Source organism: Balaenoptera borealis (assembly GCF_965194805.1).
Source record: "Balaenoptera borealis genome assembly, chromosome: 7".
Lineage (NCBI taxonomy): Eukaryota > Metazoa > Chordata > Mammalia > Artiodactyla > Balaenopteridae > Balaenoptera > Balaenoptera borealis.
Window position 1 is genome coordinate 101,148,857 of NC_138864.1, and position 26,881 is coordinate 101,175,737.

Here is a 26,881-nt window from a genome sequence, read left to right on the forward strand (position 1 = left end):
AGAAAAATCAATAATACAACTGAAGAATAAATGGGATCCATAAGACTTCTTTAAACTGACTCCGGAGTTATGAAATCACATGTGGAAAGTTGTAGCAATTATCTTTATAAGACTTCTGCTAAAGAAGAGGAGGAACCCTCTCACGGGGATAGAGGGGGATGGTTTTAATAATCTGGAAAATATTTCCTGAGGGACCAAACATTTGACTTCACTAACTTTCTGAAATTGAAGACTGATTTCCTTGTTTTCTCACTTATTTCTCCCTTATTTCATTGTTGGTTATTGGGGGGAGGAGTAGTGACGGGGTTGTCTTTTAGAATTTTTTTTTAATCTTACATAGTTTCTATTTTCCCAAATGGCATCATTTTGGTTGACTCCTCCCAGAGCCTTTAAAACTTCATTTACTTATAAAACCTGGCCTCCTAAGCTGGGCAAATGCTAAGGGCTTGAGCCATATTGAAGATTCTCATCCATTTCTCAAATATTCAGGCCTTCCCCTGGATAGGGGATGCAGGGGGCTGGGGAGACAGGCTTGGAAACAGTCACAGGGATAAAGGGGAAAGAGGGGAACCCATGGGGAGGGGGTGCTGTGGGAACACAGCAGGAGCACTTATTTAGTTGTATCTCTTTAGGTTAAAGCACGGATTTGCTAATCTCTAACTTATAATGGGAGCTTTAAAGTTATAGCATCTTCATCTTTATCTAAAACTCAAAGGTTTTTCTATTCCTCTCCTCCAGATTCTTGTTTTATTAATTATCCATTCTTTTCAGAAATTTCTCCAGTGACTCCTTCTGTTCAATCTGCAAAAATGCTTAATTATTCCTGTCCTAAAAAAATTAAAAACCCCAAACCTTCTAGTAACCATGCCTCCCTCTTGTCTCCCGCTCTTTCCTTCCTTCCTGATGTTTCTGAAACTGTTGACAGTCATCCACACCCCTGCCACCGCCTCTGTAACTCTGCTACACTCATCAGCACACTGGAATCCTGCTCTACTCCCCAGCGCTCCATCCAAACTTTTTTTTTTATAAATTTATTTTATTTATTTTTATTTTTGGCTGTTTTGGGTCTTCGTTGCTGCACGTGGGCTTTCTCTAGTTGCAGCGAGGGAGGCTACCCTTCATTGTGGTGCAGGGGCTTATCATTGTCATGGCTTCTCTTGTTGCAGAGCCTGGGCTCTAGGCGCACAGGCTTCAATAGACGTGGCGTGCGGGCTCAGTAGTTGTGGCTTGCGGGCTTAGCTGCTCTGCGGCATGTTGGATCTTCCTGAACCAGGGCTCAAACCCGTGTCCCCTGCATTGGCAGGCGGATTCTTAACCACTGCGCCACCAGGAAAGCCCATCCAAACTTTTGGGTCAAAGGTCAACGGTGACATCCTAAATGAATGCCCAGTGGCCTCGCCTCAACCCTCGCTATGCTTGATCTAGGGCAGAATTTGATTCCATCCAAACGATTTTTCCCTTGGCTTCTGGCCCACAACTCCGGTCCACTGGGCCACTTGGGCTTTAGAGCTTGGACTAAACCTGTTTACATCCTTTGCCCAATATTCTATTGAGTTCTTAGTTTTTTCTTATTGATTTAAATAAGGTCTGTATATATTTTAAAAATAACTCTTAGAATGTTACATGAGTTGTGAATATTTCTCCCATCTTGTTTTTCTGATACTTATTAACCATAACAATTAACTAACAATATTAATATGAAATGTACTTAGCTTCACTGGGTAGATTCTAGGTTTTTGGATCGTGATTTTCAAAATCACAAAATAATTATATTATCATTTCATCTAATACTTCTATGCTGTAACTTTTTTCCTTGTAAACAATAGTCAACCAAGAATTACATTTCTTTTTCGTTTGTTTGTAGGTTGGTTTTAAAGAAATTATTTTCTGTCAACCTTATTTCCATTTTGTGTTTAAGAGTCTGTGAGAGAACAGCTTAAGACCACTCAGTTGTTGTTCCTACCCGTTCCGAGGCCAGAGCGATGGGGTCTCCAGATGTGTCCATGGCGGCCGGGCTGAAGCTCCGTCTTCAGGAGGGAACGGCTGGGTGGGCACAGAGGGCACGTGCACCTTCAGACGTGACCTCGGGGGTGGAGTAGCAGGAGGTCTGGGAGCTGGAGCACCCTGAAATTCCTCCTTGGTCACAGCCTTTCCAGCAGCGCCCTGCTCTTCCTTTTCTGACTCGTCAGCGTCTCAGCGGAAGTAGAGATCCGGCTGACGGTCTCGGGAGACGGTGCCGGGCATGCGCCGAACTTCCCCGGGGCAGCGTCCGTCACGGCGGACCCGCGAGTGAGCTCCCTTGTTGTTGTTCCGGGATGATGGCGATGTCCGCATGACGCAGAGAGGCTGTGTCACACGACAAGCTGCCAGAAGCCTCTCCTCCGTTCTCTTGAGATTTATGAGGTAGATGCCATCGCTTTTCCTTTTGTAGATGATTGTTCCATGTGGAAATCAAAGTTGGTGCCACCTAAGTGGGTTCCTGCTGCGAGGAATTTGAGGACATCCTGCTCCTTTATTTGCAGGGCATCAAGGGCTCAGGGCTTTGTGAAAGTTCCCCTTTAAGTTATTACGGGAATCCAGAACAATGCCTTTTGTTCTCCTTTCTGGGTAACGTGGAAAGGTTTGGTGGCATTTATCTTGAGAGGCTTGGTTGTGGCAGTTATTTTGTTCTTCAGTATTCACTTTTCTTCTACTTCTGGAGCAGAAGAGGATTGTATTTATATAGCCTCTTAGTGTTAGATGTGACCTGCTGGTCTTGGAGAGTCTCCTGGAGAGGCGGGCGAGGGGTGGGGGCGACTGAGGCTTACCCTGGGGACATGGACACTGGCAGCAGCCATCCCTGGGGGCTGCTCCCACCACTTGGACATTGGTGCTAGTGGTTGCCACTGCCAAGAATTTAACTTCTTATACTGGATAACTAACCACTGATTAGAAATGCCATTTTTATTATGTGTTGAATTCCCATATGTATTTAGTCTATTTCTGAATTTCTAATTCCATTCCATTGATCTATCTATTCTTATGTCAGTACCAAAATTATTGAATTAATGTAGCTTTATAGTACATTTAATTGTAAACTGGTAAGGTTAACTGGTAAGGTTAATTCATTTTCATTCTTCTTCTTTTTCAGATTTTTTTTTTTTTGGTTATTCCTAAACAACTTTTTTTTTCATATGAATGTTAGAATTTGGCTTGTCTAGTTTCCAAACACAGTTCTTTTTTTTTGTCTCATAACAATTTATGATATTCTGGGGAAATAAGACATCTTTACAATATTGTTTTCAATCTATCCCAAAAGAGTGTTTGCCTTTTCACATATTCCAGTCCCTTTCAGACACCTCAAACTCAAATCTCCAAAACGGACATGGTTACTTCTTTGCCACCATCATCTACCCTGTTCACATAATTTTACAGTTGGGGAAAATAAAATGGTAAGAAACATGCCAGAAGTGTTGAACTTAAAATTGGCTGTGTACATTGTAAAGCATAAGTCCCACTTCTTTTGTTCTGTGACATTGACAAACTGTAATATTTTCTGTTAGAGAAAATATTTTGAAGAGAGAAAACCTGTAACCTCTTTCTTGGTACTCCCTGATGATGACTTATCAGTGCCAACATGCAATTTCTACTTAATGACTTTCTATCATTTTCATCTTAAATATTTAGTTCATGTGACCAAATTAAGAAAGATCACTCTTTGTGCCAAAATTTATTGTCCTTCATTTATTTGATATTCCAGTCACAATTAATTTTCTCTTAATTATTATTATTATTTAAAAATTATGAAACATAGTGAGAGCCTATTTTTTTCCTTCTTAACATTTCCTCCATGTCTAAGCTGCTCCCACAGCCTTTGTGCTTTCTTCCCTCTTTCTTCCATATCCCCTTTGTCCTGTCTCTCTCTCTTCCTTTGTCTCATTCATGATTCCTGGGAGAAGTTGTCTGGAGTCACTAGCACCCAAAGAGTAAGAGAAGCAACTAGGGCACAGTATGAAATAATAAACTCCATAATATTGTTTCTGAGACCTGAAATTCTGTAGCCATTGCCAGTCTCCCTAGTGTCAGTATGGATCACCTTCCCATCACTCCCCATGTTCTAGACATGCTGTCCTTTCTGTTCTTAAATTCACCTGAGTCCTCTTTGCCTCCAAGCCTTTGCATGTGCTGGAATGTCCAGTTCTCCTCCTACCTCTTCAACTTGCTAACTCTAACTCAATATTTAAATTTCAGCTTAAATCATGTCCCAGGAAAGCCTTTCTAGTCCCCTCAAATGAGGTTAGGCAGCTTTGTTATATACTCACATTACACATTGCACTTTCCATTAGTGAGATTTGTTTCTTACTTCACTAGAGTGAGTTTAGAGCAGCATTTATTTGGGGGATAGGTTAACATTACTAGTAAAATATGACTTTTGGAGTCTCTACTGAATACTACAAATATTCAAGGTATCTCAGCTCTGTATCATTGAACTTGAATGTCTCCCAGCCATGGGGAAGCTCTGGAAGTTTTCAGCTTATAGCTCTCTCATTCTTTTTGCCCAGGCTCATTGGTTCTAACCCACAGATTCGAGTAAACTCTTATTCAGATTTCTAGAGCTCTTTCTCTTAAGTGCTCCCCTCTCTCCTATAATTTTCCCCCAAGATTCTGGCCACTCAGCCTCGTAAAACTGTGATCTCCAACTCAACAGGATCACCATGCTCCTCTCCTACACTGTGGTCCAGGATATGTTTCTAGACACAAAACCAGGATTACGGTAGGCCTAACCTGGTTTGTTGTCCTTATGTCAGGGGTCACAGTATTGTGTTATGTATTGTTCAATATCTAAAAACAATTGCTTCCTATATTTTGACTAGTATGCATTTATGGCAAGAGAGTAAGTCTGGTTCCAGTTTTTCTATCATAATTGAAAGTAGAAGGCTTCCACAATCTTATTTAAATCTTAGTTTTCAGAGAATCATTTAAGGAGGAAAATAATGAATGTGGAAAGCAAGTAAAAAGCTATTGTAGCAGTCAGTGAGAAATTACTTAGCATGGTATTAATAGAGACGGTTAGAATACATTTAACATTTATTGGGGGTAGGTTAATGGGAGTTAGGGGCTAAGGAGGAGAGAAGTCTCAAAAAAGACTCTCGGTCTTTTGGAATGAGCAACTAGGTAGATGGTAGATCCATATACTTAAATGAGGAATAACGGAGGAGGAGAGGGTATAGGGAATAAGATCAGAAGCTCAGTGTGACGTATCTATGGGACACCCAGACGGGTAGTTAAAACAGGCTTTTGGAAGGCAGAGATGTCAGGATAGGGATACAAATTTATAATTTGTCATTCAAAACATGTCAGAAAGAGCATCTGGTGGAAGAAACAAAAAAGCTAGATGAGAAATGATGTGTGTGATCATTGATGTGTGTGTGACCCTTGACTGAGGATGTGATCCATGTGCACGTAGCAGCATTAGTCTTTGATGGAAACAGGGCAGTGCATTTCCTTCACTAAATGAAGAGAGATGGAAGCCAGAATGGGTGTAACTAGAATTATGTTTGGAAATGTAGTGGAGGGAAGTTGAGGCAGCTCCAGATGGTGGCATCTATTTCCTCTTTGGAACTTTTCTGCTGAGAGTTGAAGGTGTTAAGGTGGAGATGGACCAGATACTTAAGGAAAGTGGAAGAGAAATGAATCATTGTGGTATATAGTGGAAAAACAAGCTGACTTGGAAAATGAGATCAGGTTTCTGACATACGTGGGATACATTTGAGTTTGATGATTAAAATTTATAGTGAAACCCGTTTACCCTGCTTTGAATTTTCTTGCAGTGCTCTAGCTGTCACCTAAAGGCATAAAGAAATCAGATAATAAGATAACTTCCTAGCTGGAAGTTTTGCAAAGCAAGGGGAAGTGAATCTGGGATATTGGCAACAGGAAACTTAAAATGATGGATTGTAGAGACTAAGAGGATAGGGAGGGGAGACAAGACAGGAGAAGTCTGACAGATGTGAATAAAGTATGGGGATAAGTGGACTAAAAGTCTTAATAGCGTTGAAACACAATCCTAATACAATTAGTTAAATAAGGAAGTTGGGACTATCAATTGTGATTAAATAATGGATTATTTGGGACTTCCCTGGTGGTCCAGTGGTTGGGACTTCGCCTTCCAGTGCTGGGGGTATGGGTTCAATCCTTGGTTGGGGAGCTAAGATCCCATATGCCTCATGGCCAGAAAACCAAAACATAAAAACAGAAGCAATATTGTAATAAATTCAATAAAGACTTTAAAAATGGTCCACATGAAAAAAATAATAAAAATAAAATAAAATATTATTTAAATTAGTTCTTTTGGAAGGGAGGAGGCTTTAGATAAAGAAAAATTCCATGGTCTGCATGGAGTGGGTAGTAAGGTGGAATGTAAATGAAGATTATCAGAGAAGAGGAAGTATATTATTAGTTAGTGTGGTAATGTTCCCTACACACATGAAGTCAAACAAGCACCAGAACCATGTTGGGGAAATACGAGGTACTGTGGGAGCCTGTGATGCAGCCTATGGCCTTCCTTAACATAGCTTTAATCACTCTAAATATCTGGTACTTCTTTGTCTCTGTGAGTAGGAACTATGTCTATTTTGGTTGCTGTATCTTCAGGATCTAACAGTTTCTGGCACATAACAGGGGCTTAATGAATGTTTACAAATGAATGAATGTGTAAACAAATTACTGAACAAAGGATGGTGTGGTAGCCACTTTCCAAGATGACTCCCAATGAGTTTTAGCTCCTAGTATTCACATGCGTGTGTAGTCACATCCCACATTACACCAGAGCTGGTCTGTGTGACCAGTAGACTACAGTGGAAGTGAAGGTGTGCCCCTCTGAGGGTAGTTTATAAAACCCTGCAGCCTCCATCCTGGATCACTTGCACTGGATGTCATGAGCAGCGCATGGTGAAAAACTGAAGCTTCCTGCCAACCGCTGTGTGAATGAGCTTGGAAACAGATCCCCTAGACTCACTCAAGTCTTCAGAGACTGGAGCGCCAGCCAACAGCTTGACTGTGATCTCATGTGTGACCCTGAGCCAGAAACACCCAGTAAAGCTGCACCTGGATTCTTAATCCTAAGAAATTGTGTGAGATAATTATGTTACTTGCCTTAAGCTGTTAAGCTTTGGGTTAAATTGTTATGCAGCAATAGATAGCTAATACAGACAGTAAGCTATTTTTACAGAACATTTCAGAACTTGATCTCTTCTTTCACAAAACATTTCAGAAATTTTTCTCCACTTTAACTCCATTCAAAAGGAGAGTTCCCCAAATTTCCACCACCTCTCCTGCCCCTAATTTCAATTGTTGTCACTCAATGAAGAGGAATTTTCAGCCTGTAGGTCTATGAAGAAATCATGACAAAACAATTGCTCCTAGTCTCAGGGGATAATTTACATTTCCTTTGGTCTGTGTATAAAATCATAAACAATGTCTCTTCTCTTCACTCTATATTATAATAATTTTAAGAGTCTGTTATTTTTACTTTAGTAATAAAACTATCACGTAAGTACAAATTTTGTTTTTAAAGGCATGAAATACCACTAAATTATGGCATAATGACTTATTTTCTCATTTTGTGAGATACTGTGTAGGCTGATACAGAAGGTGTAAAAACTTTTGAAAATGCAGTGATTGCCCACAATAAATCTGCACTTATTTATTGCCATCTTTGGCATGTTCTTCAGTTTTTCTCAAAAGCGAAAGTAAGCCAGTATAATAAATCATAATTGACACAAGCCACAAAATGCACATTCAGCATAGGATAATTCCACTAAAGCTTAGTTTTGTTCATTTCATTCTAATTCTAAGTAATTAAAGCCTCAATAATAACAAATACAAAAATAAATTGGAAACTTTACTTTAGGGATAATTAATTTTGGATGCAATGCAATTTCTGCTCAAGTCAAGTATTGTTTTTAATTCGTATCATTGCTTAAAAAATGAATCATTACATGATAAACCTATTATATTAAGGATAGCTTAAAAGCACTTTATATTTGTCGGAAAAAACAGTACAATGAATTAAAGGAATACTATTATTTACCAGATGGGCCTATTTTCAGTGGATAGTTTAGACAATTCTAAAATTAAAAATTTTAATAAATAGCAGATTGGCACAGTTAATTGATAATTTCCCATATAAATTTTTGTTAAACAAAATAACAGTTGTTTTATAAAAATAATCTTACCATATGAGATTTCTCGCTTTATCTGTATTAAATATACTGACATGCATAAAAACCAAATTTTAAACAATATCATTGTTTCCTCCACATATATGATGAAAGTGCATAACATTTATTTTATATCTCACGTAAGGAAAATATATTTTAAAAACATGGACCTATCTTCACTTATAAGATTAAATGAATATTTAATTCATTTGATATTACAAGATTATTACATATTTTGCCAAATTTCCCATATTTATGAAAGATAATGATATGATAATCATTTATGTTTTATATAACATAGTCTAACTTATATATTTGTGTTATATAACATAGTCTAACTTATCCAAAAGATGTGTATACTTATTTTATGCAATATTGCCCTATGTCATAGTACTATATTGTGATCTAGTTTACATTTGTTTTATATAATAACTGGATGACATTCAATTTTTTTGGTTAGATTTGACTCACAAGAGAGATTGCTTTGAAGTACAGTATTGCCCTATGTCATAGTACTATATTGTGATCTAGTTTACATTTGTTTTATATAATAACTGGATGACATTCAATTTTTTTGGTTAGATTTGACTCACAAGAGAGATTGCTTTGAAGTACAGTATTGCCCTATGTCATAGTACTATATTGTGGTCTAGTTTACATTTGTTTTATATAATAACTGGATGACATTCAATTTTTTTGGTTAGATTTGACTCACAAGAGAGATTGCTTTGAAGTACAATTAACATTGTGAAATTTGCCCCAAAATCATTTCAACACACATTTAAGTTTGTTCTTGTTCACCCACAATGAGTTGCCTCATTGTACTTTTCAACTCACCCATCCTGAATGACAGCTTGAAAAATCAACACATCAGACAGGATAGTAGAGGGCCCATGACTCTTTTTTCTTTTTTCTTTTTTTGTAGTAAATTTATTTATTTTATTTATTTTATTTTTGACTGCACTGTGTCTTTGTAGCTGCGCGGTCTTTCTCTAGTTGCGGCGAGCGGGGGCTACTCTTCGTTGCGGTGGGCGGTCTTCTCATTGCAGTGGCTTCTCTTGTTGCAGAGCATGTGCTCTAGGCATGTGGGCTTCACTAGTTGTGGCATGTGGGCTCAGTAGTTGTGGCTCGCTGGCTCCAGAGCTCAGGCTCAGTAGTTGTGGCACACAGGCTTAGTTGCTCCGTGGCATGTGGGATCTTCCCGGACCAGGGCTCGGACCCCTGTCCCCTGCATTGGCAGGAGAATTCTTAACCACTGTGCCACCAGGGAAGCCCAGGGCCCATAATCCTTCATCAAAAATCATTTCCATAATAAAGAGTACATTCTTGGGTATATCCAACAGTCACTTCTAAAAAATATATTACACAAGAGCATTATAAGAATTATAGCTTAAGAGGAGACTCGGTTGCTTGTATGTGTGCATGTTTGCACTAAAGACTTCATTTTTCTACTATATTTACAGAGAACAAAATGTAACGTGTATACATATATATGTTTCACCTAATGTCCGACTATCTAGTATCAACCAGTATTCATTAAATTGAATCCTGACAGTTTCTCAAGATCAGGGACAGACATTTCTCATGCTTCTTGGTACCTACGAACATCCCGCATCCCCATGGTGTCAATGTACAAAGCAGGTGGTTAATAAGTACTTTTAACTGAGTTGACAGTGCCTATGGAAACATTTCTTTCTCAATCTGATAGGTTTTTATCCACTGCTAGGCCTTCTTGTGTTAACTGGGTTAGAGATATATATTATGATTGTGTTTACTTATGTTCCCAATGCTAAATATTATTTTAGACATTTTTGTTCTGCCAAGAATAAAATGAAGACAGACATAAAATAACTCAACCATTCAGTTAAGAACACTGGTGTGAACAAAGAAAGAAAATATTGTTAACTGATTTTAAGTCCTATTGGGTATACCACTTAGACACCATCGTGGTCTTTGGCTGTTCATATAAGAGAGCTTTCCATCTCCAGACACATCTTGACCGCGGCATTAGAACCCAGGCTCACACATAAGAAGGGCCCAGCCAGCTCACCTCACTAAGCACCCTACAATAAGTTGTGCTCCTCCCACGGGGTTCTGATGAATAACATAGTCACTTGCTTCCTTCCTCTCTTGTGCTCCCAATCATAAATGCATCCTTACTAATTATTTTACTGAAAATTACTAAGGAAAATTGATAAAGTTGAACAATTTAAAACAAGGGGAAATTTCTCATTTTTATAGTTCTATAAAGGTTATCCAGTAACTATGTTTGTATATCCTAATTTCCCTTCTTGGGGGCTGCATAGAAGCCAGGCTGAAGTTCTATTCTTCACTTTTACTCCATCCAAAGAGAGGGTTCCCCAAACTTCTGCTATCCTTCCTGCACCTACTTTTGATTGGCATGATTCCATAAAGAGGAATCTTCTCAGCCTGTAGGTCTGCAGAGGAAATCAGGACAAAATGATTGCTCCCTGGACTCAGAGGATGACTTAACAATTCTCCCAGTTTGTTCATACATCCATTTTTCTGCCCTCTGTCCAGAAAAGGCCCTTTTTCAGGCATATCTTCATAATAAGATCGTATGAAAGTGAGTATGACTTTCAACTCATAATCTCATTTCTATTTATCCTTAGGAGAAAAAAAATTTAAAGGACACAACTTTATGCATTCGGACTTCCACTGCAATATTATTTATAATAGTAAAACTTGGAAGCCATCAATAAAAAATCCATAATAGGAAAAACGTTCAATAAGGTTATGATTTGGATATTAAATGGAATAGCATGCAAATACTGCATGATAATTATGACAATTAGATTGTAAAGTACAAAAATATGCTGTCTCTGATTCAATAAGCAATCTGTAGAATGAGGAACTTCCAAAACAGCTGCCAGCCCCAGAATTAGGCCACCTCTACTGCTATTTGCACCAGTGGAAAAAGGGGGTTCCCCATGCCTAACTGCACTTACTTCCAAATAGGTCTCCCCTACGTCATCTGATGGGTGGAATTCTAGCTTCAAATGAGTCTGAGAAATGTAGTTTTTTTAGCTGTCCAGTCTCTGCATGCTAAAAGGGATTGGAATACATGTTGAGGGAGATAATCCATAGGATCTGTTACTACTGTTAGGAAATCAACAGTTGATCTTATCTAGCATAATTTTAACAATTAGATAGGTGGAGAGGAGACAAGGAGGCACAAGGTATAAGATCAGTGGATATTTTAAGGAAGCATAATTTCTAGAAATAACGTGTTCTGGAGAAAATATTTATTATTATTTTAATAATAGAATGTTTGCCAATGACCACTATATTCTAAAGTCCTATCAAACAAAGAAATCGTAAATAATAGAATTGGCTGCCTGGTGTTGTAGAAAGAGGACTAAGTATCAATATATTTGAGTTTTAGTTCTGGTTTTCTTACTAACTAGATAGATTACTTAGTAATTTAGTCATTTAAGTAAATAAATGCTTATATTGGATCTCTGAGTAATCTCAGTTTTAGTGAAATATAAAAGAATTTCTAAATTTCTTTCCTATTCTGAAAAAGTGTTAAACTTCACCATTATTATTATCATGATCACCTAAGCTGTTGATTTCTCATGTAAATTTTAGCTTATTTAGTCTTATTTTTGGGGAAAGGAGAAACTACTTGTGCCGTATATCCCATAGAGCATAGTTGCTATGAGATCTCTCTACAATGAGAATCCTTAGAAAATTAGATTATATGGACTTTAGAATAGTCCATGTCATTATCTCTTCCCCCCCCCCCAATGTTAATGTTGTACTGAAATCTCTATGGTGTTGTTCATTACTGATTGGACATTTATTTTTCTTCCTTGGGTAGAGAAAGGAGCTTTTAGTCTCTGAAGAGTGTAAAATAGATGGTAAAATGCAGCATTCATGGAATAAGAACAAGATACTGCTCTTAAAGTACATTTAGTGACCAAAAAGAGCTCTTGAAAATTAAAAATATGGTAAGAGAAACAATAAACTCAATAGATGTGTTGGAAGAGTTGCGAAAAGTCTTCCAGGAAGCAAAGACAAAAAGGTAGGAGAGAGAATAAAAATTAGAAGGTGCTGTAGTCTGTTCAAATGGCCATAACAGAAATACCATAGAGTGGGTGGCTTATGAACAACCGAAATTTACTTCCTCTGGAGGCTGATAGGCAACCTTAATTTTCTCTGCAACTTTAATTCCCCTTTGCCATGTAACATGACACAGTCCAGGACTGGATCATGCACATCAGAAAACTCTGTAGTGGAGAAGCTCCAAACCATCCATATATTTGCCCAAAGATCAAGAGTTAGTCTTTGAATACCCTCCGAAAGACACTGACAGCCAATCAATGATAGTCAGAGAAGTGGTAAGAAAAATAAGAAGAGGATTGTGTCATCATACTGATAAGTGAGGGGATATTTGCCACTTTTCTCTGATAGCTCTATCCCAAGCCCTGAGGAGTCAGAGCTCTTAGAGGATTTAGGAGTGAAAATCCTGTAAGAAGAATGCACCACCACCAAGCTGCTTGAGTCTATCTATCCCTGGAGAAGAAGAAGAGCTTTGAATCCATACAATATTGATGTTGTAGACTTGAGTGTTGAGTTTGTGGGGGGTTTTAGAATTTTTATTTATTTTATTTATTTATTTTTGGCTGCGTTGGGTCTTCATTGCTGCGCGCGGGCTGTTCTGTAGTTGCAGAGAGTGAGGGCTACTCTTTGTTGCGGTGCGCAGGCTTCTCATTGCGGTGGCTTCTTTTGTTGCGGAGCACAGGCTCGAGGCGTGCGGGCTTCAGTAGTTGTGGCACTTGGGCTCAGTAATTGTGGCTCACTGGCTGTAGAGCGCAGGCTCAGTAGTTGTGGTGCACAGGCTTAGCTGCTCCGCGGTATGCGGGATCTTCCCAGACCAGGGCACAAACCTATGTCCCCTGCATTAGCAGGCAGATTCTTAACTACTGCACCACCAGGGAAGCCCCGAGTATAGAGTTTTAATAGACAAAAGTGCCTGAAAAATGAATAGACTCTAACCAAGATGCAATAAGAGATGGGAAAAGCAGTTTACAGCATAGTAATTATTAAGGACAGTTAGTGAAAAAAAAATGTAAACTCATATTTTTACCTCTAGAGTCTATATTATTCAATAACCTGTTACAGGTATGTGAAAATCTGGAAAGCCCATTCGATTTGTATGTAACAGATTACATTAGCTCTGAGGGGTATAACAGACAGGAACATGATGTCCCTCAGTTGAGCTGAAGGACCATGTTCTTTCCTCCAGCCTTTTACTTATTTCCAGCAATAGTTCTTTTAAAAACTATATTCTTACTGTAAAATGAAGGAAATATGGCTCAAGTTAAAAGTGGTAAAATCATTTTTCATTTTCTAAGCAGTGCTGGAATGACTAGTGCTATTATAAACACAAGAAATGAGTTCATGCCTTCATGATCTTAAAGTATATAAATGTAATCAACATTTTTCCTTTCAAAGGTAAAAAAAAAAAAGGTAGGAAAGATTCAGAGAAGTGATTTTCTTTTGTAATACAAGCTATTTGCCTTGCTGTCATAGTCAGCCACTTCATTCTTATCCATCCACCGTCTTCAACCTTCTACAGAAGATTTCTGGGTTGGGGCAACACCCCAAAGATTGATGGAGGGTGTGGGTTAACAATTCTGTGAGCTGCTCCAACTCTGACAGTGGAGATTTACGTAGGTATTTTTCTCTGAAAGACTTTAGAATAATTTTTAACATTCAGAACCTAAGAAAGATAGCAAAACAATTATCAGACCATTATGCAGTCATGAAACAGTGTGCCCTATTGATTTTGAGTTTCTTTATATCCTTTTATTTTATACTCTCCTTCTCTCTCTCTCTCGTTTTCACTCTGTGCAGAAGACATATCTATTATTTACCCATATTCATTTCTCTATTCATCTATTTATCTCCTTCTCTCTCTCTTTCGTTTTCACTCTGTGTAGAAGACATATCTATTATTTACCCATATTCACTTCTCTATTCATCTATTTATCTCCTTCTCTCTCTCTCTCTCTCTCTCGTTTTCACTCTGTATAGAAGACATATCTATTATTTACCAATATTCATTTCTCTATTTCATCTATTATTTACCCAATTCATTACTTCTAGGCGCTTTGGAAAACCAATGGGTTGGAAGAGAAGTGATATATGTCATATCTGTGGAAATATTTCCGTTGACAGTGCAAGACCCCCAAGCACTCTCTTTCCTTGAAATTGTGAAAACGCATGTTGAGAAGGAGGTGCCAAAAGCTCAAAGCAGCCTGGATTCCTGAACAACCATATTCAAGGCAGTTAAACTGGCTTCCAGTGATCAAGAAATAAACTTTTTGTCTGGCCAAGTCCCAGATATTTTAATTTTCTTTGTTAACTGCAGTATACCCTAGCCCATCCTGATATACTCACTTTTCATTGTGTATTTCCCCATTTTGGTTTTTGTTATTTTAATTTACCCATATCATTAGGCATTTCTTCATGTTACTAAACATGCTTCATTGGCCTTCAAATTTTAATTTGTCAAGTGTACATATACAAAGATAGACAGGCATAAATGCTCTGAAGAACCAGTTTCATTGGAATATAAAGCAAGCAGGAATCTTGTCAATTCAGTTTGAACTGTGGTGCTCACTAGGGGATATGGTAAGCACCAAGCTACTGCTGCTTGAGAAGGATGCCTTCCTCTGGCTGACTAAATTCAAGGTATGTTTACGGGAAGAGCATACACACTGAAATCAGAGAAACTTGGTTTTTAATTCCAATTCTACCGACACAAGTTCTTTGACCCTGAGTAATGCTATTTCAGCCTTGGGAAACATCTGCGAAATGGAGAAATGATATATCTAATTTGGAGTTTGGGAGTGATTAAAGAAAACAGATGCAAAAATATTTGGCATAGAGTTGATAGTCAAGTCAAGAAAGGATAAATATTACTACTGTCATATGCTGTTTTCTGGATAAGATTTTTGGAAATTCACCAGGTGCTGGAGGATTCAGGGAAGAAAACAAGGGTCTTAATGGCATCCCTCTGTTCTCCATCTTGATGTCAACTTCTGCTCAACTATACTGATTTCCCAAATCCTGCCAGGGGTTTGTTTGTTCCAAAATATATCTACTTAGGTAACTGAAGAGAAACACAAGCCAGTATTATTCTCAGGATAATAATAATCTTATTTGGGTAGGCAGCACATTTGAATTCCTGGGTTGGTATTTATTTCTCACTTCACACACTGTTCATGCTACTGACATTTGACATGGGATAAGTTTGTAAAGTGTACTATGCATCAGGAAAGCAAAGTAGGAACACATTTCCAACTATGCAAGGCACCTGGACTGAGTTTGGTTAGGGATTAATTGGTATACAATCTCTTAAGTGTCTTCAGGGAGAGGCAGTGTACATTATAATTAGATATATGGGTTCACACCCAAAGTCTGTCATTTACAATCTGTGTGACTGGGCAAATCATTTTGCCTCAGTTTTCCCATGAGACTGAGAAGATGGTAAAGCTATGCACATCATAGATTTGCTGGAGGATTAGACAATTATATACTACATCTTTAGAACAATGCTTGGTACCTAATAGTTGCCATGTACATGTGTCTACAATCACTATTATGATGAGAGATACAGTAAAGCGATGATCATTAATTAGTTTTCTAGAACTTTGATTTATATCAGCTTCTCAATTATATTATCTGTATGAGTCATATTATTTCTCATGAAATTAATGAGAGGATCCTCCAGGGCTTTGGGCCTCCTCAGCTTTTATTCCTACTTTAGGGAACAGGAGAAGCTGTCTAGATATAATGTAAGTAAAAGAAGAGACTTAGAGAGAATGGCCAATGGCAAATGTCAAGGTTTTGTAACAGCCCAGAAATACAGATGTTTCTTAACTCTCAAAATTTTAAATTAACTAATGGCCAAATACTGCCGCTGGAAACAATAGGGAAAGTTTGAAGTTCTCAGGCCCAGCCTGTTCTCTGCTTGAATGGAATCAGTGGAGGAGTGGTTAATTGTGCAGGAAGGGGAGAGAAGATCATAGCAGGCTGGGAATTCACGGGAGGGGTTCTAGACCTGCTAGCCGTGCTGTCAGCTGAAGAACAAAAACCACCAAGTAAGTTCTACGTTAAGGCAAATATGTCAGGAGCTGTCTACGTCTGTAATCAAAAAAGCCAGCCAGTAAGTCAAGAGAGATGGGATACCTCCTGAGTCTGAGGATCTAAATTAGTATCTAGGAACTGACAGGGAAACATCACAGAGCTCTCTGGAACCTTGTTATAAGCAGGCAAGAGAAGTAGCTGGTAGTACTGGTCTGACAGCAGCCCTTTTTCGATAAATTAGTTCATATATTTAAACATTAATTAAGTACAGAATATATGCCAGGCCCATTGATTATGTAAAGAAATCATGGTAGAGACAGGATGGAATTTAAGAGGAAGCTGTAGGACTTGGTGACTGATTAGATGGGGGTGGTGAAGAAGGAGAGGTCAAGGAAACTTCTAAAGTTTTGTGGACTCTAGAAAGTGCTAGCTTAGGAAGAATGATGAGTTTTTAGTTTTGGGTACTATGCACTTGCAAGACCATTAGAATGTGATTTTTACACCGTTTAAAGACCTCTATAAATGGAATAAGGAAGGCAGAAACCTAGTGTTAGTGGTTTGAGAGAAATGGGAGGTAAGGAAGTGGAGATAATGATTATAGTCTATTCTTACAAGAAGATTATGAAGGAAGACACACCCGGTACTATAATTATAATGAGACATGTGGTCAAGAAAAGATTTTTTTAATGGAAAAATATTTTAATAGCCTAGTGAGAAGAATAAATCAGGAGGGAGAGATTCAAAGAAATGATGGACCATTGGCTCCAGAAGAGTCAGGGGGTTCAAATCAAGCTTGGAAGAATGAGCATTTAGCCAGAAAAGGGAAACCTCATTATCTGGGATTAGAGAAAAGCAGTTCTTTCTACAAGGGATGAGATTTGTTCTGGTCCTAAAATCAAATGGATGGCAGTTATAGAGAGAGAATATTTTGGCTAAAAATAAAGGTGAACATAATGATTTTTAATATTGTCAAAAGTATAATGGATCATCTAGAGTGGCTGTATGTTATTTTTGACTGGAGATAGGCAAGAAACAGCCAAGTGACCATTTATCAGGAATGTTTATGCATTTGAGATAGAATAGCTCATTCCAATGACCCAGTCCAATGCTGATTCTCTGGTTTGTAGAATTTGTTTTACACATTTGCTTTCTAGTCTAACACTATCCTGGACATTTTTCAAAGTCCTAGAGAGCAGGTAAATATTGATTTTAAATTAAGCTTGTAGGAACACTTTAAATCCCATGCTTGTCTCTGAAAGAACAGGGAGAAATGCGTTTTCACCTTTAAATGGCGAGGAAATGAAAGTAGCAATAAACCTAAATTTGGCCATGTGGATCTCTTTAATGCCATACAAATTTGAGGATACATTCCTTTGGAACTTTTTGAATAATGGAGTTCAGATCACGGTTGTCAGGGGAAGAGAAAAATATGATTATTCTATTATGTTTTATAATAGAGATGGTCTTGGGGTGGGGAAAAGGGATCGGCATGTGTAGCTGTTGAAATATCAGTCATTAGCTTATAACCAGCACAATGTAGAAGAAGAATCGCCTCTTCCATTCTAGAGAACACATTTGTCTTAGTACAACTAACAATTATCGTAATACTACTGACAACTAATAAGTATTTTACTTCTAAAAAAATAACAATTTTTCAAAGTGTAAATATTTAATTGATCCAACCTAATGATTTCTGCTCAAATACATTTGTCAGTGACAATGGATAAAAATAAGCAATAATGTATGTGAGCCAAACGGGAACAACGTATTACTGTGATAGTATAAGAAGTACAGATATTTTACTTCCCCTTTAATTCCATGTTTTATTCAGTGACTCTACAATATTCTGTAGTTTCCTAGCCCTTCCACTGAATTTACGAGTCAAACAGATTCTGCAGATAAAACACCCCCCTTCCACCATCTGCCTCTATCTTTATTCATGTTAGGAACACTTTGGAAATAATTTGCCGAGTAAGGACACATGGGAAACCATGGACATTTCACAACCACAAATGACTAGCCCTGACATCAGACAATTCCCAGACACACAAAAGGGAGATGGTCAGATTTAGCAAATAAAAATACAGGACATCCAGTTAAATTTGAGTTTCAGGTAAACAATGAACTTTTAAAAATAGAAGTAAGTCCCAAACATTGCATGGGAGTACATTAAAAGTTACTTTGTACTAAAAAAAATTATTTACTATATTAAAAATTATTCATTAATTAATTCATTTTAATTCATTAAATTTAGTATTATAATGCACTAACATTATTTTGTACTAAAAATTATTCACCGTTTAATCTAAAATTCAAATTTAACTTGGGCATCCTGTATTTTATATGGCAATCCTCTACAATGGCATTTTGTAGTGGTTATGTCTTCCTCTCCTATCTGATACTGAATTCCTTTATGGTAGGAATAGAGTAATTCATACTTGGATGGTCATCACCTAAAGCAATGCATGATACATAATGGATACGCAATAGAAATGTGTTGAATGAATGAGTGAATGTCAAGGATGAATTTTAAAGAACCAATAGAAATAGAGACAGATGAACCTCCTAAGCCTCCTATTCCATTGCCCTCCTCAGGACTATTAGATCCACTGATTTGGTCTTGCAAATCAGTTTTCCTTTGCTATCACTCAGTCATGTAGAATTGGTTTCCATCCTGCTCCCCATACAAACCTCAGCAGCAACTTGACTACTCTGTCAAGGTGGCTTTTGTACCTTCCCAGGTAAATGACAGTACTTTTAACTGTGAGAATGGGATTAGCAGAAACCACAAGATCTACCTGCCCTTTTTATCAGAGTAACTTTTATTTCAACAGTGCCATTGTTTCAGGATCTAACTCAAAAAAGTGACTAGTGGTGTGACTTTGGGGCCAAGTAAGAGGGGAGTTAGGGTAAATTTTGTTACTGTTGGGTTATTCTGGCAGTCTAGTGAGGTAGATTTGATAATCGAGACCTCCTAGAACACCATACATGCCCCTGAGCAAATCTACCTAGCTTCTAAACAGATAAAGTTCTTGGAAGCGTCTTTTGTGGTTACCTCTTGCTTAGTATTTCAGGTATAAGCTCCTCCACTAGGAAATCAAAGTTCCCAGGGTCTGACCCCACTCAATCTGCTCAAATTTAATTCATGTAGTTTTTTTTTTTTTAATTTATTTACTTATTTATCTATTTTTGGCTGTGTTGGGTCTTCGTTTCTGTGCGAGGGCCCCCTCCAGTTGCGGCGAGCGGGGGCCACTCCTCATCGCGGCGCGTGGGCCTCTCACTATCGCGGCCTCTCTTGTTGCGGAGCACAGGCTCCAGACGCACAGGCTCAGTAGTTGTGGCTCATGGGCCCAGTCGCTCCGCGGCATGTGGGATCCTCCCAGACCAGGGCTCGAACCCGCGTCCCCCGCACTGGCAGGCGGACTCTCAACCACTGCACCACCAGGGAAGTCCTCATGTCGTTTTTATAGCACGAAACATCTGCTTCTTTCATTCTTGTCTCCACCCCCTGACATCAATTGTTTTCCAGCCAGTCCTTCTGGATTAACTACACATCTCTAGGAAAACTTCTCTGCCTACTCTAGTCCGTATTAAACACTTTCTCTGACCTTTCAGTGCATTTCTAGTTTATATATACACTTCTTGCTATGCAAGCAAAATTTTTCTTCTGAAGTGGAAACTCACATGAGCAATCATCAATCTTATAAAGATCATAATTCTTATAAAAATTGCAGCATTTCTGTTTTTATTCACAGGAAGAATAAGATCCAGGGTCACTTTCTTAATATTTATATGTATTCCTGAATAAACATTCTATATAGATTTGAAATTTATTACACGACTGTAATCAATTTCTGAAGCAACAGCAAGCAAATTGCATCATTAGCTCTGCATATTTAACTTAGTGTTCAGAGGCTGTGGATATTAGGGAGAACTGGTAGTAACACTCAAAATACATTCAGAACCCAATTTTGTATGTGATAAGCTTTCTTTAAAAATTTAAAGCTAAAATACTATTTTTGAGACAAGTACAGGACACAGGAGTACACACTGTACAGATAACCTACATCAAATGATTGCTGAGAATACAGGGATAATTCCAGAACTTGACTTTCTGTGCCTTAGAGTGGACTCCTGAAAGGCGACAAACGGGGTCTTATATAAGTATACAAATAGAAAGCACATAGAAACAAGCACGTACAACGTGACATTTCCAGCTCTGAGGCAGCACAAGGCATGTGTTATATCTCTTTTGTATATCCTGCAATCGAGCGATTAAAAAACCTTCCCTTGCGACTCTGTGCAAGGAGGCACTTGGGTAGGTTCGGTGCGTCCGGAAGGACCACGGCAGAGTTGAAAGTTCTTCCCGGCAGCTGTGCACAGCAGGACTATTTGATTGGAGTCTGGGGCAGGGGCAGGGTCTGACGGGTCACAATCAGGGCCAGAGATTATTGGCAGTCAACTGCCCTGAAGGAAATGTGGTCTGGAACTACTCTGGTGCTTTGGAAAATGGAAAGAAAGTGGAAAGGGGAACCCAGGTTACCCAGGCGACTCCACCACTTCCTGATTGTACCCACTTAGCATATGCGGGCAGGGAAACAATCAAATGAAAAACATTTCCAGGGGTGAACCCCAAAGGTCAATCTCTGGCTGTGCGGAACAATGGGGGTCGGGCCTCCTCTTCCAAAGGGATGAAGGAGTCTTAATGAAGAGACGTTTTCTCCACGAAGATTCTAAACCCCAGCGGGTTCCACAAACTCTGGGGCAGCGAAGCTACTAGCAGGGGCCAGGGGGGAGGGGGTGTCGCTCTGTGAATCGCTACCCCGGGACCCGGCCCCCGAACGGCAGCCGCGCCCCTCCACCCCCCGCGCGCGGCGCCGGCGCCGCCCGGCGCCCCCGCCCGCGCCCCCGCCGCACCGCGGCGCGCACGGCCCGGCCCGAGCGCGCACCCGGCACACAGGCGCCGTGGCGCTCCGAGAGCTCAGACTGCGACCGCCGCCGGTCTGGGAAACCGAGTCCCGCCCGCCCGACATGCGCCTCGGCTAGCGGCTCCCGGGCCCGCGAGCACCACGCGTCCTCCCCTAGGTTATTTCTGTCCTTCTCTCTCTCTCTCACACACACACACACACACACACACACACACGCTCGCGCGCGCTCGCGCGCACACGCACATACACACACACACACACACACACACACACACAGCCTCGCACCAGTCTATACACTGGAGGAGAGAACATTTCCTTCGCGTCCCCTCCCTCTCCATCCAGACACGCCAAGGAGCCGCGCGGTGGGAGCCCCCGGACCGTCTGGAAATGCGAATCCTAAAGCGCTTTCTCGCCTGTATTCAGCTCCTCTGTGTTTGCCGCCTGGGTGAGTGTTAAGACCTCGGCGGGGTTTCCCCTGTGGGATCGTTTGGGACACGGGAGGGGGGATTTCAGAGCTTTCGGTACTTGCTGCCGCGCCGCCATCTAGCAAGGAGGCAAGAGGGACGGCGGACTGGGGAGCCCACCGTGTCGCGGCGGCACGACGAGAACGCGCCCCCTCCCCACCTCGCACCTCCGCCACAGTTCACCTGCCCGGGGGGACGCTGCTCCCGCGGCCAGGAGAGGGGGGCTTGCCCGTCACGCCTCTTGTCCTCGCAGCTCTTCTCCTCCTCTTTGCAAAGTGTGGAAAAGAGCCTTTTAGATACCCATAGAAAGATAAATACACCCTTGGTGCGGGGCTACGTATTGTATCGCATTCTTGCTGTTTAGTTCATGCTACGGATATTTATGGGCTTGAATGAGGAATACACGTGTCTGATGCGAATTAAACACACACACACACACACACACGCACACACACGCCCGAAAGGTACTAACAGGAACAGGCACCAACCTGACTTTTCAGTGTTTTCAGTACTTTTAATTTAGTCACATTCAAGTCTGGGCAGTTACTTAAAAAAAAAAGTTTCAATCAAAATTTCTGTCAACATTCTGCCCCTGCTGCCAAAGTCAGAGGAGAGCTGCAGCTTGATATAGGTATTCAAGGATTCATCTTTTACCCACCACCTTCCAGGTTACACATTTAATACTGAAACTGTCTTCTGAAAGAGCCAGTTAGAATCTTTACCTGGGATGCAGATTCAAGTGTTCCGGGCATTTCCTGGAAGGATTGTAAGACTGGACTTTTGTATTCCATTAAAGAAATGTCTTTTTTTCCTTCATGAAAATGTTCTATTACGATGGCATACAATAGGTTTGGAGCCATTAACCCGAGAGTTAGAAAATGTACCTCCGTTTGTGAGCACACATATTTTATACTCTTTACAGTTAGAGGATCCTAATAGATTGTTCATAATAAAGTAGATATTAACTTATATTTTTATCCAGTAGATGGTGCTGCTTTTGGCACAGTAACCTTTACAAAAAGAAATCATTTCTGTGTTGTAACTAATGGGCATTGCATTGCTATATGGTGATAATTGCCAGTAGCCTGCCAGATATATGCACATAATTTAAATTCTAAAAGCTTTATGAAAGTGCTCAGGGGTGGTGTGATGCACACGGTTGACATTTACGACTTGCGAGGAATCTGGTCCTGGTTTTCTCTAAAACCATACAATTGATTCTGGAGAGGGGAAGACATTTTTTAAAAGTACTGTGGTCATCAAATACATACCTGTTGAATTTATGTTTCTGTTATAGATCTGTTTCAATAACAAAGCCAGGTCCTCTTGGTACTTAGATTATTATTTAAAGAACATCTCACTGTAGTATAAAAATAAACCAGAGGATACTGATTTGCATGCCACCTAAACCACATTCCCTGAGTATATTGTGAAGTTTTAAAATTAAGATATAATTTGCATGGCATACAATTCATCTTTTTAAATTGTTCAGTTCGGTGAGTTTTAGTATAGTCACAAAGTTGTGCAACCATCACCACTATCTAATGATAGGACATTTTAATCACCCCCAAAAGAAACTCCATGAACAGTCATTCCTCATTCTCTCTGACCTTAGCCCTGGCAATCACTAGTCTACTTTCTTTTTCTATAGATGTGTCTATTCTGAGCATTTATATAAATAGAATTGTATGATACGTAGCCTCTGGTGTCTGGCTTCATTCACGTAGCATAATGTTTTCAAGATTCATCCATGTTGTAGCATGTATCAGTACTTCATTCCTTTTGGGCGGAATGCTATTCCATTTCAATACACCACGTTTTGCAAAGGCTTTTCTCAATAAAGCATTGTTAGTAGCCTGTTGCTTGGGGTTTATAGATTTCAGTTTATTGGACATTTTCTTTAATGTTTTGATGATGTAACATTTAACTGGAAAGGATTAAATGAATTGTTTAAGAGTATCGCAAGTTTATGTGATGATATTGAATGTGAGCTTGTATTAGAACTCAGAATGTGGGTTTTTTGAGACTGGCAGGTGAATCCTTTTGTATCCCTTCCCATTTTAACACAGTTGGCCTTTTACTTTGTTGCCTGCAGACTGACCTAGGGGCCTTGACTACCTCAGATGGAATGAATACCTGATCTCAGATAGGACATTTTGAAAAACTGAGGCACGTTATCTACCAATGAAAAATTCAGTCTCCACTTCAATTATTTTACTCTCAACATCTACTGTTGTATTTGTGAATGTGTTTACTACTCATTCTCAGTGTCTTTGGAGGCAGTGAGTTGAGCTGGCACATATAATGGATGCTCAGGAAAGGTCCGCCCACTGAGACTTACTGTGCAGGGTGACAGCTCTGATACAATTTGAATGTTAGGCTGCCATCCTTACCGTTATCCAGAAACAAGGTGTAGAATTCACTAAGGTGTTCATCGTTAGCAATGTCATAATGACCTTATCACTTTCTGTGTCCAAAATGTCCTGATGATTTTGAACTGGACATAGGGACCAATTGCTTCTTTCAAGTAACTCTCCAAACACAAAAATCCTCATTCGATTATTTGGAGTGAAACAAATTCTTCCTTTCCACATTACTGCTAGGGATCACTTGAAACTAAAGAGGAACATTATGGGTTTTTTGGGGGAGGGGGTTAAATCTATCTGTGAGTTCATCCATTTGGATCATCATATCAAGATTAGCCTGAGGCCTCAAATGTTTTTGCCAGAATTAGCTAGATCACAGTTCTTAAACTTTAGGATACGTCAGAGGCACCAGGAAGGCTCGTTAAAGCACAGATTGTGGGGTCCACCCTGAAGAGTTTTGATTCAGTATTTCTGGGGTGGGGCTGAGGATCTCAGTGTCTAACAAATTCCCAGGATATGCAGATGCTGCTGGTCTAGGCCCACATTTTGACAACTGCTGAGATAGTTTGACATTTAAATGTCAGTAAAGTTTCCGGATTATTAACAAGTTTTTACCATGGACTTGATTTCTGATACCTGACTTAATATTAATTTTAAAAATCACATGAGGAACACAATATTTAATGTTATTCAGCTGAAGGAGATTCTTAATCAGAGAGGCAGAAAATAAAGATGACTCCAAGAGAATTTGAACCTTCTCTAAAATAATTGAGAGGTTTTCTACTAGGTGGAGAACTAATGTAATGACTGTATAACTAGTTATTATTTAATTGTGACCCACTGAACAGGTAATGGGAAAATCTGCAGTGGCTTCCTGTAAGGAGGCTGAACTATGAGTCATAGAGGAGAGGTAGGTGTTTTAAGAGCTTTTAAGGAGGAATAGTTTCTTTCAACTAATGAGAATTCAGGATCTTTTTTTTTTTTTTTTTTGAATTTTTGAATTTTATTTTATTTACTTTTTTATAAGCAGGTTCTTATTAGTTATCCATTTTATACATATTAGTGTATATGTCAATTTCACAATCTTTGAATTGAGTTACAGTCATGCAAGGTACGCTGAACTAATATGTTTAAATATTACTGTTAAATTTGTAATGAATCAAATTCTGAACTTTTAAGTCATGTATTATTGCTTTAAAGGACACATTAACTACAAATTATACCCAATTCCTCTGCAAGAATTAATTGCTTAATTTATCTTGAGTACAGAATCAGTAGAATCCAGTATGTTGTGACTCTCAGCTTGGTCTGTTTACCTTCCAAAGACAAATTGTAACCAGGAATAGAAAATATTCATGCCTTTTTCCCCCAAATAATAACTAGTCTCCATTCAGAAAATTAATTACTTTTGATTTGCAGAATAGGAATTTTCTTTATTTCATCTCTCTCTCCTTTTTATGTAGACTATAGCTGCTCCCACTCAGGGAAGTTTGCCAGGATAAATCATTTCATTGATGAATTCATTTATGCTGTCATGTCTGCATGAGACATTTGGGAACTTGCTGAAATTTTCTTGTGGGAATTTTGCTTCTGGCAAAAATTCAGGTTTTTCTGGAAGCATGCTCTGCATTTCCTCATTCCCCTGACTCCAAGGAGATTTGAGTTTTGTCTAACCCGGTAGTGTTGCTTGACCACTCACTTGCCAACTGTTTAGACTGTAGTATGGAAATGGAACCCCCTCATTCAGGACCAGAGGACCTCAGAGGAAGGCCTTGATTAAGAAGATTAGCTTGTGTTTTGTTTCCATTTACCATCTACTCAGTGCTTGCCAGGTGCAGACCCACTGCTGGACATTTTATGTACATTTTCTCATTTCATTCTCCCCAAAACTGTTTCAGATAGGTGTTCCATTTTACACATGTTTCAGCGAGGGAACTGAGGCACAGAGAAGTTAGATGACTTACCTAACATCGCACAGCCTGTTTCAGTCTATATGTTCCTTCTGACTCTCAAGCCTGAGCCTTTTCCTCCTTTCATTCCTGGGAGATGAATTTGCTGTTTGGAATATACTAGCTCGTTTCACATGAGATGTGATGCTGCATTTCACGTTCCCATTTGCTTTCTTGCAGATATCCATTCATGATTTTTCCCATGTGCTCCCATATTACTTTTTTCCCCCTTTTCTTTTTTAAAAAAATTAAGGCATAATTTATCTTTTCTAGTGTACCATCTGGAAAGTTTTGACAAATACATATAGTCAGGTAACAACCACCAAGATCCAGATACAGAATGTTCCCATCCGTACTATTTTAACTACTCTTCCATTACAGGTTTCCTAAGTGCCCAGCAGCTGCTAGGCACTAATAATTAAGCAGTGCATCAACATACAGAGTCCTAATACTCATGATACCTACATTCCAGCTGATCTGAATCAATCCCCACATTGAAACCTCCTTTAAATCTCACTTTGAAGATGTTTTCTTCTTTTAGAACTAGTTGAAAATAACAGTCTTTCCCAAATATCTCGTAATGTGTTAAATATCTTAACTTTTAAATATTTTTAAATGTTTCCCACTTCATCAAGAAGGCCATTGGTAAAAGTCAGAACCAATTTAAACATGACATATGTACGTTTCGACTGTGCTTTAACTTTTAGTGTCTTGTTGGGAGTAATTCCTGGCAACAACCACAGGTTACAGAAGGAAACCAGTTTTTATCTGTGTTTTTAATTCTTCAGAGGCATGTATAACATATGTATAGGAATTAAGAGAAAAATTATTTGATCATATGGCACAGTCTTA

General features: G+C 39.2%; 1 protein-coding gene across 3 annotated transcripts in view; it reads left to right on the plus strand.

Moving 5' to 3' along the window:
- The first annotated feature begins 21,278 nt into the window (after window positions 1-21,278).
- PTPRZ1 (protein tyrosine phosphatase receptor type Z1) overlaps window positions 21,279-26,881 on the plus strand; it is a 163,004-nt gene continuing 157,401 nt past the window's right edge. For all 3 annotated transcript variants that reach the window (XM_082399950.1, XM_082399952.1, XM_082399951.1), the window contains exon 1: window positions 21,279-21,695. In XM_082399950.1, the coding sequence (XP_082256076.1) occupies window positions 21,638-21,695 (58 nt within the window). In that variant the 5' untranslated portion in view covers window positions 21,279-21,637. The remainder of the gene's footprint in view (window positions 21,696-26,881) is intronic.